Source organism: Podarcis raffonei, chromosome 6 (assembly GCF_027172205.1).
Source record: "Podarcis raffonei isolate rPodRaf1 chromosome 6, rPodRaf1.pri, whole genome shotgun sequence".
In the NCBI taxonomy this organism is placed as follows: domain Eukaryota; kingdom Metazoa; phylum Chordata; class Lepidosauria; order Squamata; family Lacertidae; genus Podarcis; species Podarcis raffonei.
In genome coordinates, this window is record NC_070607.1 from 81498839 (window position 1) to 81516455 (window position 17617).

At 41.6% G+C, this 17617-nt stretch overlaps 1 protein-coding gene across 3 annotated transcripts in view; it reads left to right on the top strand.

The window, feature by feature from the left end:
* BCAS4 (breast carcinoma amplified sequence 4) overlaps positions 1-17617 on the top strand; it is a 46465-nt gene that overhangs the window by 12786 nt on the left and 16062 nt on the right. For all 3 annotated transcript variants that reach the window (XM_053394262.1, XM_053394264.1, XM_053394265.1), the window contains exons 3-4: positions 3546-3647; positions 6030-6164. In XM_053394262.1, coding sequence (XP_053250237.1) covers positions 3546-3647; positions 6030-6164 — 237 coding nt within the window. The remainder of the gene's footprint in view (positions 1-3545; positions 3648-6029; positions 6165-17617) is intronic.

The window sequence follows — 17617 nt, forward strand, 5'->3', positions numbered from 1 at the left end:
TAAACCTGGTGAGACTTATTTCATTTAATCTACGAAGCAGAAGGGTTTAGATATAGAATGGCACACTAGGTTGTTTTATACCTAAGCCCATCTGGTCATCCATCAGTCATGTTTTGGGATGTCTACATCTTCGCTTTCGTTTATTTTGGTTCCCTTCTGATGGTTCAGCATAGGGTTCGCCAACTGGGATCTGTAGACCAAAACGTCAGGAGGCCGCTGGATCTGTGAAGGCTCTTTTAGTGTTACATGTGAGCCAGTCTTGTGTTTTTGAAGTTGACTTGTTTCCACCAACCGTAATTAAGACTACAGTAGTACCTCTGGTTACGAACTTAATTCGTTCAGGAGGTCCGTTCTTAAGCCAAAACCGTTCTTAACATGAGGCGCTGCTGCTGCTGCATCTCTGGCACACGACTTCCGCTCGCATCCCGGGGCAAAGTTCGCAACTAGGGACATCTACTTCCGGGTTAGCGGAGCTCGTTACCCGAAGCATTTGTAAGGGGGACGGTACGTAACCCGAGGTTCCACTGTACTACAGTTTGCCTGAGTGTGAATGTCACAGCGAACTGGTTGGTCTAAAACAGAAGTGAAAATGTCCAGAGTAATTGTTGCAGCTGTGCTGGCTGGGAAGGGCAGTGTGTGCAAGCTTGAGGCTCACTGCGGGAAATGTGTAGACACAAAAGAGGAAAGGGAAAATAGAACCGTCATTCAGTCTCAACACAGGCAGACACATGCACCAGCACACACAAAGACTTTACTGCCTTCTCTCATCCTGTGTCAGATCAGTGGGACAAAAATAATGTGGGCAAGAAGAAACAAAAATATGTTTTTCTAAAAGTATTTTGAAGTGACAGATCACCTCCTTTTTATAAAAAAAAATCAAAGGCATTCTCCCTCATGTAGTAGTGGCAACTTCTTCATACTGTTTGTTTCCCTGATAAACACAGAACCCTGTGCTCTCTTCTCACCCACCCAGCCAATACCAATTGGGATAGTTAGGAGGACCTACGGCAATGGCCCTTGTGGTCTCTTCCAACTCTATGATTCTATGATTCTACCTTGCTCAGTTTGTTTTGGGTACTCCTGGGGAAAAGGGATTATGTTATTTTTCAAGAACCTGCCATGGGGGAAGGGAGGAGAGGAGAGAAGAAAAGATCCCATCAGAGTTCACAACACTCTCTCTTTATCTAAGAGGGGAGGATAGAATGGAATTTCTTTTTTAGCAAAGGGGGTGCAAGGGTGAGGAGTAAATAAGGGCTTGCTGCATATTTCTATGTTGGTTTCTTTGTTGGTATGGTTCTTAATTCAACCTGCGAATCTCTGGCAAAAAGGTGTTCTATTTCTTGAGGAACAGATTTCTGTATTGCAGGGGCTTGAACTAGATGATCCTCGTGGTCCCTTCCAACAGTATAATTCTATCATTCTTTTGAAGGGACAGGGAAGGTATTCCCTGTATTTTATATTTAAGTAAATTGCTCTGATAAATTGTTTTCTAAAGTAAATTGCTCTGCTTTGATAAATTGCTTTTCTAAATTGCTCTGTTAAAATTGCTTACTATCCTGCTTTGCTGAATTTGGAAGAGGCCCACTTCCTCTTTCTGCCGGCTAGCAGGGAGGCGGCCAACTTCCTCTTTCTGCCGGCTAGCAGGGAGGCGGCCAACTTCCTCTTTCTGAGGGCTAGCAGGGAGGCCCATTTCCTTTTTTTTCTCTCAGCTAAGCAGAAACTGCAGTTGCTTTCTGCACATGCTCTCTGCTGCAGTAACGCAAGAGAAGAACACACGAACAAGGGAAGGAGGGGCGTTTAGCTAACCATATAGCCATATGCCATATAAGGAAATAAGCTTAACCTTGCCAGCTGATTGGAGGGAATTGGGGAGATGGACATGCTCTCAGGTATAAAAATGCTTGTTTATTTGTATCGTGGTAGCCAGTCTTTGGAGAGGACTCCACTGGCTGCCTCTGCGCAGATCTCAATAAATCTCTTTTCTCTGACCAAGAAGTCTCTGGAATTGTTTTTCCCCTCTGGCCACGGGGTTGGCGGACCGCTGGACCTCCGGATACTGCTAATCTAAGGCTTCACTTTGATTCTTATATATTTCTGCATCTGGAGGAAGATGCCTGTTTTAACCTTATAGGGCTTACCTTTAGTGTTCTTCTGAAGATTAATATCTCCTTGTTTTGTCTACATTTCAAACTGCATTTCTTTTCAATGTACTTACGTTGGCTTTGCAAAAGGCCTTTTGAGGTTGCTTCTTTCAACATTAGCAAGCAACCTTCGCTTGCTTATCTTTGGTAAATTAAGGGTCAGTTTCTAACCTCTGCTCCGTTTCCTTGTCCTTGAACCAATGATTTTTAAATATTTCCAGAGAATTAGCCATGCTTGTTTGCTGCTGCAAAAACAACAGAGTTCTGAAGCACCTCAAATACTAACATTTTTATTATAGCATAAGATTCCATGGATTAGAGTTTATGCCAGGGGTCAGCAAACCTTTTCAGCAGGGGGCCAGTCCACTGTCCCTCAGACCTTGTGGGGGGCTGGACTATATTTATTTTTTGGGGGGGAATGAACTAATTCCTATGCCCCACAAATAACCCAGAGATGCATTTTAAATAAAAGGACACAATCTACTCATGTAGAAACATGCTGATTCCTGGACTGTCCGTGGGCTGGATTTAGAAGGTGATTGGGCCGGATCCAGCCCCTGGGCCTTAGTTTGCCTATCCATGGTTTATGCCATGATAACTTTGTTTAGTCCATGAAATGCTCTGTTGCTTTTGTAAATGTTTGGACAACAAAGACCTGGGTCAAAGGGATGTCGAATGGTGATGATACCACCTTTGTCTGCTTCATCTTTTGTTGGTGTAAAGCAGGGTGGGAAATGGGAGGCCCTCCAGATGTTGTATGACTACAACGTCCACTGTCCCTGACCATTGGCCATGCTAGGTGGAACGGATGGAAGCTGGAGTCTGACAACATCTGGAGCGCTTCAGGTTCCGCAGTGCTATAGTAAAGAATATGTAATCTTAACATTATGCAGAGTCTTTACTGGATAGCTTTGAAGGCAACTAATTGTCAGTTAGAGAATGCCCAATGGTCACTTGATACACATGGCATTCATTCTCCTACAAGGGTGAACGGAAAGCCAAATAGCTATATTGTTGTGTGAAAACATGTGTTTTTTGTTGCAAATGCATGTGCCCAGATTCAAAAGCAAAGGTAGGGAACCAGTGGTCCCCCCGACGTTGTTGAACTCCCATCAAGTAACAGGAGATGTAGTGCAGCAACATCTGGAGAATATTTTCATGGTTCTCAATTCATAACAGAGCACTTGATATTGTAGCATCATTGAGGATATGTAGGCGTGGACTGAATGGGAGGCCATCAGGAGATCTATACGTATAAGCTAACTTTCTTAAGGAAAGTGCACAGTACTGATATAATAAATAAAACACAGTAATAGTACTTCAGTTTCTAAATAGTGAGTGAAATATGTTTGGTATTTATTGTTAGTGCTTTCTAATACAGATTTTCCCCCTTTGTCTATACAGATTAGAAGCAATACATCCCAACTCTTGGATGAGGCAATTCCACTAATTAAAGCCAAGGTGATAGAAATGAACAGCATCTATACCAAAGTGGATAAGCTAGAGGTTTGTTATCACATCAAGTAATTGTCCCTAAGATTATGCATGTGAAAGTTCTTTTCTGCGTTTGTGTTGAAGATTTAAAAGTGAGCCTAGAAATCTGGTGCTGATGGCTAGAAACATGAAAACATTATTCAGCTCTCTGCAGAATTGATATGATGAAGCTTTTAATTCTTGTTGCATGTTTTTTGAATGCTGTGAAGAGGTCAGTGAAGCATCAAACTGAAGTCTAGAATATGCAGAGTTGCAGTAATATAATGCTTTTGTCAGCCTCCCCCCCCCAAAAAAAACAAACAAACTAGGTAATAAAAACTCAGGTAAATACAATCTGCAGTCTTTGAAATCTTCATAGCTATTGGCTACAAGAACTCTGGGTTCAGTAGATTGAAATGAGACGTCTTAGGCCATTGATTCATCCATGGGACATTTATAAATATTCTAACTAATCAGAAGTGTTAGAATTTACATACAGGGCCTAAGGGCACTTTGAGGAGTGTACAGTTAATTTGTGCTACCTGATGCCTTCTGTGCTGAACCAATCCTGAAGTCAACTGATAGACTGAAAATGTGAATGTTCTATGTATGTGATACAGTGGTACCTCGGGTTACATATGCTTCAGGTTACATGCACTTCAGGTTACAGACTCTGCTAACCCAGAAATAGTACCTTGGGTTAAGAACTTTGCTTCAGGATGAGGACAGTAATTGTGCTCCGGTGGTGCAGCAGCAGCAGGAGGCCCCATTAGCTAAACTGGTGCTTCAGGTTAAGAACAGACCTCCGGAACGAATTAAGTACTTAACCTGAGGTACCACTGTAGTTGCATGTGAATGGTTTTGTTGAGAGATGGGAATGTGTGCATATATGTATTATGAGGATTGTGTGTGTGAATATAAATGAATACTGATAAAGGTATTGCATACACACAAACATTCATATGTCTTCTTTTACTCTATTAGTTGGCAAATTTGCTTGCTTCTCTCTTCCACAGTGCATGTGTGTTGTGAATGCCGGATGTTTATGTGAGGGAAGGTTGTGTGACTTAACAGAATTATATTCTCTTTTTAACAAGCCACCTTCTTGTAATGGCTGTGAGGAAGTCTGCTTCTGCAGCAAAACATGGCAATATACATATGGCATTGTTTAATATCACTTTAAGTGACTCAGAAGTCTTTGTGTTATCAGGACTGTAAATTCTTAAATTTCAAACCCAACCTCTGTGTGCACTGATGGAAATTCTTCCTAGCACAATTGAGTTTGGAAAGTTAGCATTATTTATGTGTATGATAGTTGAAGGAACCTATTTGCATTTCTTATTATATTCTATTAGATTTGCATAGTTAATTAAAGCATTTGAAAGTGCCCATGCAAAAGTCTACATCTGTAAGCAATCCACTCATAGGTGGCAAGTGTAGTCAGGTCTTCAGTCCTTTGAATAAATGGATCTGCACATTTATCTTTCTAGTGCAGCAATATCAGTCTTTTGGCCATAGTAAGGGCACAGGGAATTCATTGATGAATTCATTAATTGCTCAGCCCGGACACTGAGGCCCTCCTCCAAGGCTCTTCTGCTGGTTCCCTCACTGTGAGCAGCGAAGTTACTTGGAGCCAGACAGAGGGCCTTCTCGGCAGTGGCACCCTCGCTGTGAAACGCCCTCCCATCAGATGTCAAGGAGAATCAGGAGGTTTTTAATGCTTGATGTTTTTATTATGCTTTTAGATATGCTGTAAGATACTTTTATTTTTATTGATGTCCAGTTGTCAAATTCCATATAGTAGGTATGTAGTTCAAAAGAATATTATCCTCTGAACATTTTAGCTTTTTTCATACACTCCTGTTTACATAATCCACTACTTTCGTCCAAAACCTAGTAAGTATAGGACATTGTAAAAACATGTATTTTAAAGAAGCACTATCCTTATTACATCTCCAAGAAAATGCTGTTTTTGACAATCCTTTTATGTACAGATGTAGTGGAGTCCAATAAATTCTAAATATTATTTTCTGTTGTATACATAGTAATTTTGCTTGGACTAGGAGGAGAATTGGTACAGCCCTCTTCTTTTCACATGTCGTGCATTGATTTAGCATGACCGTTGCTCACAAAAAACTACTCTGAGTTATTGGAGGAAGCAGGGACCCTGGACAGATGTTCTTAAAGCTGGGATATAAAACTGGGGCAGCACTGAAACCAAGTTAAAAAAGAGACTGTTTAGCTTTATTTTTGTTTAGGGAAGCTTTTAATGTTTAACAGACCATTGTATTTTAATCTTTTGTTGGAAGCTGCCCAGAGCGGCTGGGGAAACCCAGCCAGATGGGCGGGGTTTAAATTATTATTATTATTATTATTATTATTATTATTATTATTATTCTCTTCTGGCATTTCTAGGCATTTGTGAAAATGGCAGGACACCATGTCTCTTTCCTAGAAAAACAAGTCCTCGAGGCGGAGAAGGCTCACGCCATCTTTCCCTACACTGTGCAGAAGCTGTTTGGCTCAGTAGCTACACCTTCATTTAAAAAAGTAAGTGTCAAAGTTCTGTGATGCATTGGAAGAGGGGGGGTGCCTGTTGAAATAACGTATTACAGTTATCCCATTCATCTGGTGTTACTCTATTTATTTATTTATTTATTTATTTATTTATTTATTTATTTATTTATTTATTGCATTCAACCCAATCTTCAGCCAAAAAAGGGCTCCCAGAGTGGTTTGCATACAGTGGAATCAAACAATGAAATTGTTAACTGCTAACAGGGTGTTGTGGAATGTTGCTATGTGCTTCTTTCTTCCCTGGAATTGATGCTTTTTGGCAGTGGGTGGAGAATCACTTTTAGAGACATGGAGCCCTGTTTAGAATTGCAATTTGTGGTCTCAAATGCACCTCCCACTTAAATCTTAAGTGCCGACAAAATGATTATTCGGTCCATCATACCGCTGCTAGAATTCAAGTCCGCAGCAGTTCATGAACCTGAGACATTGGGATACAACCTCTATTTTGACCACAAAAGGATGGCTCATATCACTTACCCAAGTAATCTTGAGTTATGTACCTTACACACCTCCATTTCTTAATCACCAGATTAGTCTCTTTCCATTCCAAGTTGTGTGCAGGCATTGCAAAGGCAACCCAAGAAACTATTATCTATTTATTTACAATTTTTTATCCCACCTTTCATCTAAAGAAAGCCCTTATGAAGATAAAACCTAATAGAAATTAAACAAAATTTATAAATTTCGATAAATTCATTAGACCAGAAGAGCAGTAAAAAAGAGGACTCCTAAAAGTACGGGAGAATAGGCCAGACTACTCCCTGGCTCCCAAAAGAGAGCAATGAAGGCAAGAAGCAAGCATGTCGAATTTCATAAAAGCCCATCTCTCTAATAGTCATCTCCCTAATTTCTGAAGAGAAGGGTCCCCAGAAGCTGACATAATTTGTCAAATCAGGTTCATGTGGCAGAAGATGGTCTTTGTGTACTGTGGTTCAAGCTGTTTAGCACTATAAATATTGCAACCATTTCTTTGACTTGAGTTCAGAAACAACACAGAAGCCATTGACAAATCTTTAACCAGTGGAGTAACGTTTTCGTAGCAGCCAGTGCTGGTTAAAAGGTTGGCTGCCAAATTTGTTGAAAGTACAAACACTTTTCAGAGATAGACCCATGTATAATTCACTGCAGCAGTCTATCCTGGATTTTGTTAGAGCACAGTAAACTGTTGCCAGGTCATCTCTGTGGTGAGATGACTTCATATTCAGGTTGTTTGTAGGTGAATGTGGTTTTGTTCTGTTTCTTGCTAATGACTCATTTTGCCGTGCTCTTAAAAGCTCTGCCATCTTCTTTAAACAGAAAAGAATTGTAGACAGATCTCATAGTTTAAAATATAATGTATTTCCTACAAATACATTTGAAAGAGTTGTAGAAAGGTGAACTTTTTGAGGGTTATTTTCACTTTGAACTTTAAAGCAATATGTCTGCTTTAAAATCCTGTTTAATTTTCTGAAATATATACACAAAGTATGATAATAATGCAACAAAACAACGCCACCACAAACTGGCTTTTAGGTATAAACCAAATTTACTAGAATAATAGCTAGAATAGAGATAGAATTATAACCATTGAAACAACAAGCATACTAAAATGCCATGTGCAAGACAAACCCTGGAGATACTGTAAACATGGAGTGGATAAATGTACAACTCTATCTTAACAAGTTACATGTACAGTAAACATTATACAGACTGAACAAATGAACCGTTCAACAAGTAGCGTAAGTCCGATCACGGAACGGCAACCCCGTGCCACCACAACGGCAAGGGTAGCACACTGGAGAATATGAAAAAGTTTTTCAGAGCTGTTTTTCAAAGTTGTTCATATTTTGGAGCTCTGCCCATAATAAGTAGATGCTTGTTATCCATGTTTCAGTCTGTCTGAATGAAATCCCTGGTGTCATCAGTTCGAAAAATATCTTTGTGTTTTGGGAGGAAGGGCTTCTTAAGGCAGCACATGAAGGTTTTTGAATTACACAAACATTGTATGCCAAAAACAAACAAACCCAAACTTAGTTTGAAGTTGTGCTTTGGCTAATAAGGGTATGTAAAAAAAACCACCACTTGCTTATATATGGTTGCATGTACTCCCAGTTTTGCCTTAGTTGATGTAATTAGACTGCCCATTTTCTAGATTAAAAAGTGGTAGCCCTGTAGCTAATAAATGCAGGTATGCATCACCTGAGCCCATGCCCCTTTTGCTGTCTCACTGCTGCTGTCACTGCACATATGACACTCTCAAAGATCTGGCTACTTGCCAACAGAAGCTTGTTGATGTCTCTTATCGGGTCACTGGAAAACTGTCAGAGAAGCTGCCTCTGGTGTGCATGAAAAACAGGAGGCTAACAGAAGCAATATTGAGCAATGCTGGAAACCTCCAGGAAAGAGAAGTAAGGGTTAGGGGTCCTTGTGTGCAATCTACAGAGGAGCTTTTAACAACTTCTGCTGTCGAATACATAATAGATATTTCTGAGTCATCTTGATCATGGCTGACTCTCACTGAAAGCTGTAACTGGCATGCTACATCAGGTAACATTTTAGGGTTGGAATACCTCATATCTGTGTGGCCCTGCTGCTAGCTACCTTCCAGACCCATATCTCAGTTCCCACGATACCCCCCCCCCAACTTCTGCCCCATTGCAGTTGTGTAGGACAAGGAGGAATCCAGCAGTAAGTTGCAGTTTCCTAGGATAGCAAATGGGAGACCTAAGTTTCCTTCTCTTCCTCTTCTCAGTTACTCTGGAGAGGTGGCAACTGGAGGTGTGTAGCTGGGAACTACAGAGAGGTAGCCTCCTCTCCTGTAAATATTCAGATTTTTCACTCACTTGGTGTTTCATAGGCTCTGGTGTTCACTGAAAGGAAATAATCAGAAAATGGAAGACAACAGTTACTTGCTCAGCAGGAAGAGTGAATCTGGCTCTCCCGATGTTGTTGAACTATAGCATCCATCACCCTGACCACTGACCTTGCTGACTTGAGGCTGATAGGTGTTGGAATCCAGCAACATCTTGAGGGCCCAAGGTTCGTACTCCAACTTACTGAGTAGTTGGGCAGCCAGGACTGGCAAATTATCATCATGTATTCTAGATGCCCCTTTGAAGAAGGGTAAGACTATCTCTCTTGTAAAAGTAGTAGTGACTTGGACTTCCTTTAAAAAAGCAAACCCAGTTCCTTAAGAAATACGATCTAGCCAGTTATAGGCCTGTGTCCAGTCTTTAAAGAAGTTGTTTGAGCAGTTGGTAGTAGAGCAACTTCAGATGTGTTTGAAAATAATTGAGGAAAGATGCACTATTTAGTCTGGTATCAGACCTCATTTTGGGGCAGAGAATACATAGATTGCCCTGGTGAATTATCTGCTCATGGATACCTACAGGAGGAATACTTGCCTGCTGATCTTACTGGATCTCTCAGCAGCTTTTCTACAGAGGACCATGCTATACTAAAGGGCAAGTTGTCCTTTCTGGTCTGGGTGTTGGGGGCTGGTCTCTGGTAGTTTTATTGTCCAATTAAACTGGATATTTGGAGACACACATTCAACCCAGTGGAACTTGGTGCATGGTGTTCCACAAGGTTTAGTTCTTTCACCAGTGCTTTTAAATGTGTAAGTTAAACTCCTGGGAGAGATATTCCTGAGATTTGCCGTTGGCTGTCATCAATATGCTGATTAGTCTCTATTACATATCTGGAGCCTTTTCCGTCCTTCACCAGTGTGTTTTAAAGCTGGTCAGAAGGATTACGTAGAACAGACTGAAATAGAATCTAGACAAGTCAGAGAGGATGCTTGTGGAAATTATTGTGCCCTGAGGGTGAGAGTAGAGCTTAAATAAGGCAGAAATTGATGGAGTGGTTGTTACCCATTGGTGCAGGTCTGCAGCTTTGGGATCATCTAGATCAGAAAATAGAATGTAGACTTTTGTTCCATATGTGTTAGAACAGATGTGTGTTTGGTGCTTTACATCAAGTTTCATTTCTTCTTGAAGCTTTTTTGTAGTTTTCTGGAGTGAGGCTTTTTGCCTTTGTGTTGTTTGCTTCTATGTGTTGTGGAATAGGAGCTAGTTGCAGCTAAACTATTTATGTGTGCTGTATTCTGGCCTTAAAGAGCCTTGAGGCAATATGCACAACTGCAATACCTTTCTAGCATTCTTTTTCTATTTATGAAGAGCAGCACATCAGCATTGTATACTGTTGTCTCTGCTCCCCCCACCCCTTTTAGCATTCTTCAGGAACTCTGGACCGGAAGTTGCCCTGGCTTCACTAAACATTGGAGAGAGAATCCACTTGTATTGGCTGAAGGGGGTGGTGCAGAAGTGTGCATGTCTTGCTCCAGCGTTCACATTTTTTAAATGCTCAAAAACTTCAATACAGATTCAGCCATCTGATATGCTGTTTAGCCAACTGATGTGCAATGCATGTAGTTTGCTTTGTCATTTTGGCAAAGGCATTATCCTGCATAACTAAACTCTTTAAAAAAAACAACAACACAGATAGTTCTGTTGCTTTTGAGGTCACATTGGCTGACAGGACATTATTTTTACTTAGGAGAACTAGAGAGAATTGATTAAAACTACAGCTTCTAGACAGTTCTGAAACCAAGATCCTATGAGACCACTGGCTGCCCATCTCCAGATGATAAAAATGCATGTTTTCAGCTGCCAAAGACTGAACCATAATGAAATCACTAGAAAGGAATGTTACGATCAGATTTCAAAGATCCTATTTTGGTGCAATACAGTTGAGCTGCCTCTAGGGATGGGGGAGAAACTGGATTCAGTTTGCATTTAAGATTAACGTACCTAATTTACATATATCAGGAGAAATTTGCACTAAAATGTTGATGAATTTTTATGAGGACTGTTATTAAAAATGCAGGGTGATGCGGAAATATAGAGAATTGAATTTAAGATTGAAAAATTGAGAAACCGAAAATGATAGACCCACCCACCCCTAGCTGCCACTACGCTATAAACCCCCAAGTATATTGCTACTTTTCTTTTCCATTGGCCTATTTGACCTGTTGTGGAAAGCAGAAGAAACTGGACTCAGTCTTGGATTGGATCACATTTTTCTTTGGAATAACTCAAATAAGTCAAATTTCAGAACTTCTCCATGTCAGTTTTGTGCTATATTGGTACAACATTGGCTTGTCCTTCTTCCCCAGTATAGGGTAATTTAGATCTTCAGATCCCTGAAAGGAAAGGAAAGAACTGAGGTGGGCTTTGTGACCTAATGTTCCAATCCTCATAATTTTTCTGTGGATGGAGACTGTTATGTGGGGATGCACTGTACATCAAGACAGTCCAGTTTCTTTGGTGCTGAATCTCTGCAATATGGTATCAAACAATGCATGTGCTTTCTTTATTTTGGACTCACAGATGTCCATGGAGGCGCAGGTCAATTCTGTGTCCAGGGCAGCTGTCTCCCAGCTCCATCTGGTACGCAGGCTGAGACCCTACCTGCCCATGGACTGTCTTGCCAGAGTGGTGCATGCGCTGGTTATCTCCCGCTTGGACTACTGCAATGCGCTCTATGTGGGGCTACCTTTGAAGGTGACTCGGAAACTACAACTAAACCAGAATGCGGCAGCTAGACTGGTGACTGGGAGTGGCCGCCGAGACCACATAACACCAGTCCTAAAAGACCTACATTGGCTCCCAGTACATTTCCGGGCACAATTCCAAGTGTTGGTGCTGACCTTTAAAGCCCTAAACGGCCTCGGCCCAGTATACCTGAAGGAGCATTTCCAACCTCATCGTTCTGCCTGGACATGTGAGATCCAGCGCTGAGGGCCTTCTGGCAGTTCCCTCACTGCGAGAAGCAAAGTTACAGGGAACCAGGCAGAGGGCCTTCTCAGTAGTGGAACGCCCTCCCAGCAGATGTCAAAGAAATAAACAACTATTGGACTTTTAGAAGACATCTGATGGCAGCCCTTTTGGGGAAGCTTTTAAGACAGGATGAATCATTGTATTTTAATATTCTGCTGGAAGCCGTCTAGAGTGGCTGGGAAAACCCAGCCAGATGGGCGGGGTATAAATATTATTATTATTATTATTATTATTATTATTATTATTATTATTACAGGAATGTACATTTGTTTCCTAAGTAAATAGTTCAAAGTTAATATTTTTTAAAAATAAATGGTGTCAAGAGCATTGCAGCTATTGACAGTAGTCCATATGAATTTGATATCAGGTCAGTATAATAAAACATCATATTTTATGTGAATATTGTAACTTTATCTTAGCATTTATTGTGCCTCCCAGCAGATTTGGTAGAGCACAACCCTGCATTCATGTTTCCACCTGGGAGAGTGCCTTATGAATTGCACTGTCAGGCTTGTCCTGTGCTGCATCGATATCTATGAGCTACAACAGGGAAGCATAACTCGTTCCAGAGGAAAGTGGTTGGGAGTCTCCTGCCTTTTCCTGTGTCCCTTTGTAGCTGCTCCTTCTGCTGGGACTGCAGCATGACAGCGTTTTCTGCAGCACTATTGACTTAAGTGTCTGCATATGTTCCAGCCATGCACAGGCAAATTTACAAAGGAAGGGCATTACATTCTTGATCTGGGCCTGGTTGTCTCTGCAAGCAGTTGCCATTGCTAATTACAGACGTTCCCCTTATGCAGGGGTTATGGTCTGAGCCTCTGCACACATAAGTGAAATCACTTAAATTGGGGAGCACCCCACTTAAAAGGGAAGCCATGCGGGAAGGGGGGGGGGAGAGAGAGACTCATCCTGGAAATTGCTCAGGGCTGCTGCACAGCCTGCCCACCTGCCTGAGGGCAGGCAGTGCGTGCAGCAGCTGGCCAGGATCGGTGCAGAGGCAGGGAGCGCCACTGATCAGTCGAAGGCCACCTTCCCTCACTCCAGCAGTCCCGAGTAAGGGAAGGGCAATTTATTTGTTTATTTCACAGTGTCCCACAAAAACGTGGTTGTGTGCGAGTGGAATGCACATAGGGGGCAGAGCTGTAGTTCAATGTCTGGCATTTGGTTGCATGTTCCTGTCACATGAATGGATTCGTTGCTGATACAGGAGAAGCTAATGTTCTACTACTGTACTTTGACTAGAACAACAGTAGCAAGGATTGTCATGTTCTGGCACTGATTGCCCTCGATGAAATAAATCAGCGCAGAGCCAACTATGTTTACATTATCATTAAAGATATTCCCTGCTACTTAGCTTCCCCACCCCTCCCTCACCCCGTTTGTGTGCTAGTCAACATTTTATGCTCTGAGGCTAGATCTCTAATTCCGTTTTTCTTTCTCAGTTCCAAATTATATACGGATCTCAAGTCAGTCCCACCACCGCTATTTTGGTTTGTTTTATAGGTGGGGGGGGGGAGGAGAGGTTTCTGTCAATTCAAGAGGGATTTCAAATTATGTATGGGGAAAGGTGGGCTTTTTCTTCCCATCGTTTCTTCTAGAATTTGGGGCCATCCAGTAAAACAAGGAAAAAAATGTAGTTTTTAAAATGGCACGTAAGTAAACCATGGCATTCACTGTGCAAGTTACAGTGGTGACCACTAGCTTTGATGGCTTTGAAAGGGGATAAGACACATCATAATGCTTATATGCTACCTACAGGTTCAGAGGCAGTATACTTATGAGTTACAGTGGTACCTCAGGTTAAGTACTTAATTCATTCCGGAGGTCCGTACTTAACCTGAAACTGTTCTTAACCTGAAGCACCACTTTAGCTAATGGGGCTTCCTACTGCCGCCATGCTGCTGGAGCACGATTTCTGTTCTCATCCTGAAGCAAATTTCTTAACCTGAAGCACTATTTCTGGGTTAGCGGAGTCTGTAACCTGAAGCGTATGTAACCTGAAGCGTATGTAACCTGAGGTACCACTGTACTGTGCTAGGGTACAGCAGTAGCAGAGGCTGTTATCCTGCTTGTGGTCCTAAGGCCTCTGGCAAGTCTCTGTGGGAGACAAGATGCTAAACTCTAGTTCAGACTTCCTCAAACTCGGCCCTCCAGATGATCCCTAGCTAGCAGGACCAGTGGTCAGGGATGATGGGAATTGTAGTCTCAAAACTCCTGGAGGGCCAAGTTTGAGGAAGCCTGCTCTAGTTAGATATGGTCTGATCTAGCAAGGGGGTTCCTAATTTTCAAAAATCTTCTGAATAGACTTGTGGCAAAAGAGGGGAGAAGTTTGTGAATTTAATACAGTTTTATTTTATTTTTCTTTAAAGAAAAGTTAACTAAGAATCACTCAATGGTGGGATAGTGTTATTTGGGGTGAGGGTGGGTGTAACCACTTCTTAAAACGTGACTGCTTAAGCCTTTATTTAAAATGAATTTACTTTTTAATGCAAAAGACAGTTAATCTGTGGAACTCATTGGTACAAGATGTTTTACCTGTGAATGCTGTAACAGGAAATGGTTAGACTTAATAAAAGTGAGCCTGCTAAGGATCATGCCAGTGGCATTATAGATCAAGTTTCATGACCCACCCAGCAGAACTAGCAAAAGCGTATGAGAGACCTGTGAATCACATGAGTGCTCAAAGAGTTGTGTTAATAACAATAAAGAATTACTTCTAGGAGTTTATAGCATGGTCTGGTACGTTGTTGGAATCGTAATTTGTGGCTAAATGAGCCATAGTTTTGAGCCATAATGACACCCCTTAGGTGTCCATTACTTTGTATTTTCCAATTTTGGCCGGAAACTTGCACCCATAATGAAAGCTAATATGTACGAAGAGGAACTCCAGAAACCTCCACCCCAGACACATCTTAAAGTGATACATCTCCTGAAAATCATTTAAGTGATTCATTTGGAAAGGGCAGTGGCACAGCTTTTGCGTTTGTGGTGCGCTATAGTAAATACTAAAATTCCCTCCCAGAGTGTATTGGAGCACATCTGCATGGATTGTACAGCTCTGCTTCTAGCTAGGATTTCACTTTAGCCCTGCCTCTCACAGTCTGGTCTGGGGAGTTGATTGCTGCCTTCCTGTCTCGCCCTCCCCCAACTCAACTTCATGCATGCCTCTGGTTAGACCCCTCCTATGCCATTTCCTCAGTGCTGCGGCTGAGTGGTGTTACCACTTTAGGTTAGGTCAGATTAGTCATGTTTTTTTGGACACCTACCACTTTTTAGAAAGGTATTTTAGCAACACTTCTCCAATGCAGTCGCCGCCGCCTTGCTGGAAATAGAACTCTGTTGCTTTTTTGAAATGGTTAGGCACTTCATTTTTCAAAGTTTAGAACAAGTTCTGAAAGCGTGTATAACTATGGGGGGGGGGAACATCCCACATCTCAAATTCTGGTTCAAAAGACAGATTGATAATGGCAAACTCATATAGTAAATTTGCCGTTCTATCTACGGATGCTCATGATGTTTTCAAATATTTGTTCTTGTTTGTTTTTGAGAGAGATTAGAGAGAAAATTCGAGACACCAGTGACTGGAAAGCCTTTGACGTAATTTAAATATTGATGGTTGTTTTCCAGCATGTGAATTCCATCAGTATATTCTTTAGTAAAGATTGCCTGTAATGTTAGGTAATGCCCTGGGAGGGCATGGCGATTTACATGGAATTTAACTTGGAACCTAACATTTACACTTGGGCAAAGACAAACCTAATGTGTTACTAAATCCTGTAAATAGATGTATAATTTTCAAGTGATGCCATTCAGAAGAAGAATGGGAAGAGTGATAGAATGAGAGAAGGCTTTGTTGAGGGTCTGTTTTTAAAGATGTGGGGGAACCCCCCCCCATCTCCTTCCGAACTCTAAAATATCAAGGGCAGCAAAGGGCAAAGATGATACAGCAGAAAGAAGCACAAGGGAACTGCAGGACTGCATTTCCATCCCCTCAACTCAGTTTCAAGTAGCTTTTGGGACACTGCAAGAAATACTTAAATAATTGGGAGAAAGTAACGTGGAGTAGGAACTTTGCAAAAGTTAAAGTGTATCTGGGACACATCCTGTTTTCAAATTTAACCTCCTGCTCCACATTTGCCCTTGATTGCAGTTGGGTAGCTGTAACATTCCTGAAAATTTTGTGCTAACTGCATGGAAGCTCAACTTTGCCAATTCTCTGCTGCTCTCATGAAACACTTGCAGTGTGGCTCTCAGCACCAAATGCAAGGATCCTTTTGAATTTTGATTGTTAGGGAACAGGCCTGTTGAATTCAAGTCTAGTGCTATTAATGGGACTACTCAAGACTTTGGATATCATACATAGACTGCAGCCTATTTGAACCTTATTGGATCAGGGTGACTAAATGTAAGTTTCCTTTATTTTCTTGGTGGTTGCTTCTATTTGGACACATCTAATGTGTGTCTGCCTTGAAATAGTCATTTGGGCCTCATTGAACTTGATGGATGTGCCTCTCTCTGCTGCTGCTACTACTAGTTTCACACACATCATATCAAATTAGAGCTGGGTTTAAGACCGATATATTTAAGATCTAGGGATGTAAAGCACTGGATAACAACAGTTCTTTAGCACAGGGACTCTAACTAAATTAATTGTAGTGATCTTCCTTTACAAGTTAATGTACAAGCTCATAACCGCAATACCCCCATGAAGCCTCTTCCCATGTGAACCAATCCAGGCCCTGCGACCACCATCTGAGCCCTTCTTTGTGTGCCTCCTCCATGAGAGGTCCAGAGGGTGGCAACACGAGAACGGGCCTTTTCTGCATTGGCCCTCCATTTGTGAAATGCTTTCTTTAGGGAGGCTTGCCTGGTACCTTCACTATGCATCTTTAGACGCCGGACAAAAATATTTCTCTTTAACCAGGCCCTTGGTTGATTAATATTCTTTGGCCTTTTAAATGTGTTTGTGGAAGGGGGGTTATTTCTTTGTTTTTGTTTTATTATGTATTTCGTGTTGTGCGGCTTGTTGGCAGTCTGGGTGGGGCTTGCTGCACCCCCACTTCTCCGATGTATCAGCTGTCCCTGTTTAGGATTATAAACATCTGGAATCTGTTACTACTAAGGGTGACTGAAGTAATGGAAAAACTACTAAATCGGTTTCCTCTTCTCTGCTTCCCCCTTCGGATTTTCAGGATTTTAACAAAGAAGCAGGAAGGTAAATATGAAAGAGGGCATGCTGATTCAGATTGCCCTGTTCTGCTTCTAAAAAGCTTAATGTGGTAGTAAGAGCACAGAAATACCATTCTTGGACAGTTACACTTTGGCTGATTTCTTTCCCTTCATTCATTTTGCTTACTATCACTATTTTACTCTAATCCTCTTTCCCCTCCCTCTCACTCTCAAGCCGAGAATAGCAACCCTATTCTGAAAGTCATGCTGTTGTTGATGAGACTTGGGATGGAATAAAGTTCTGATTAGCAATTTATAGCTGTCATTCCAAAACGGTTTGCTGCCATTAGAGAACTGCTACGTAGTGCACCATGAGACTAAATTAAACAAAGGCTCTGGTGAGCCCAAAATATCAGCCTTGGAGTAAGTGCATATTGC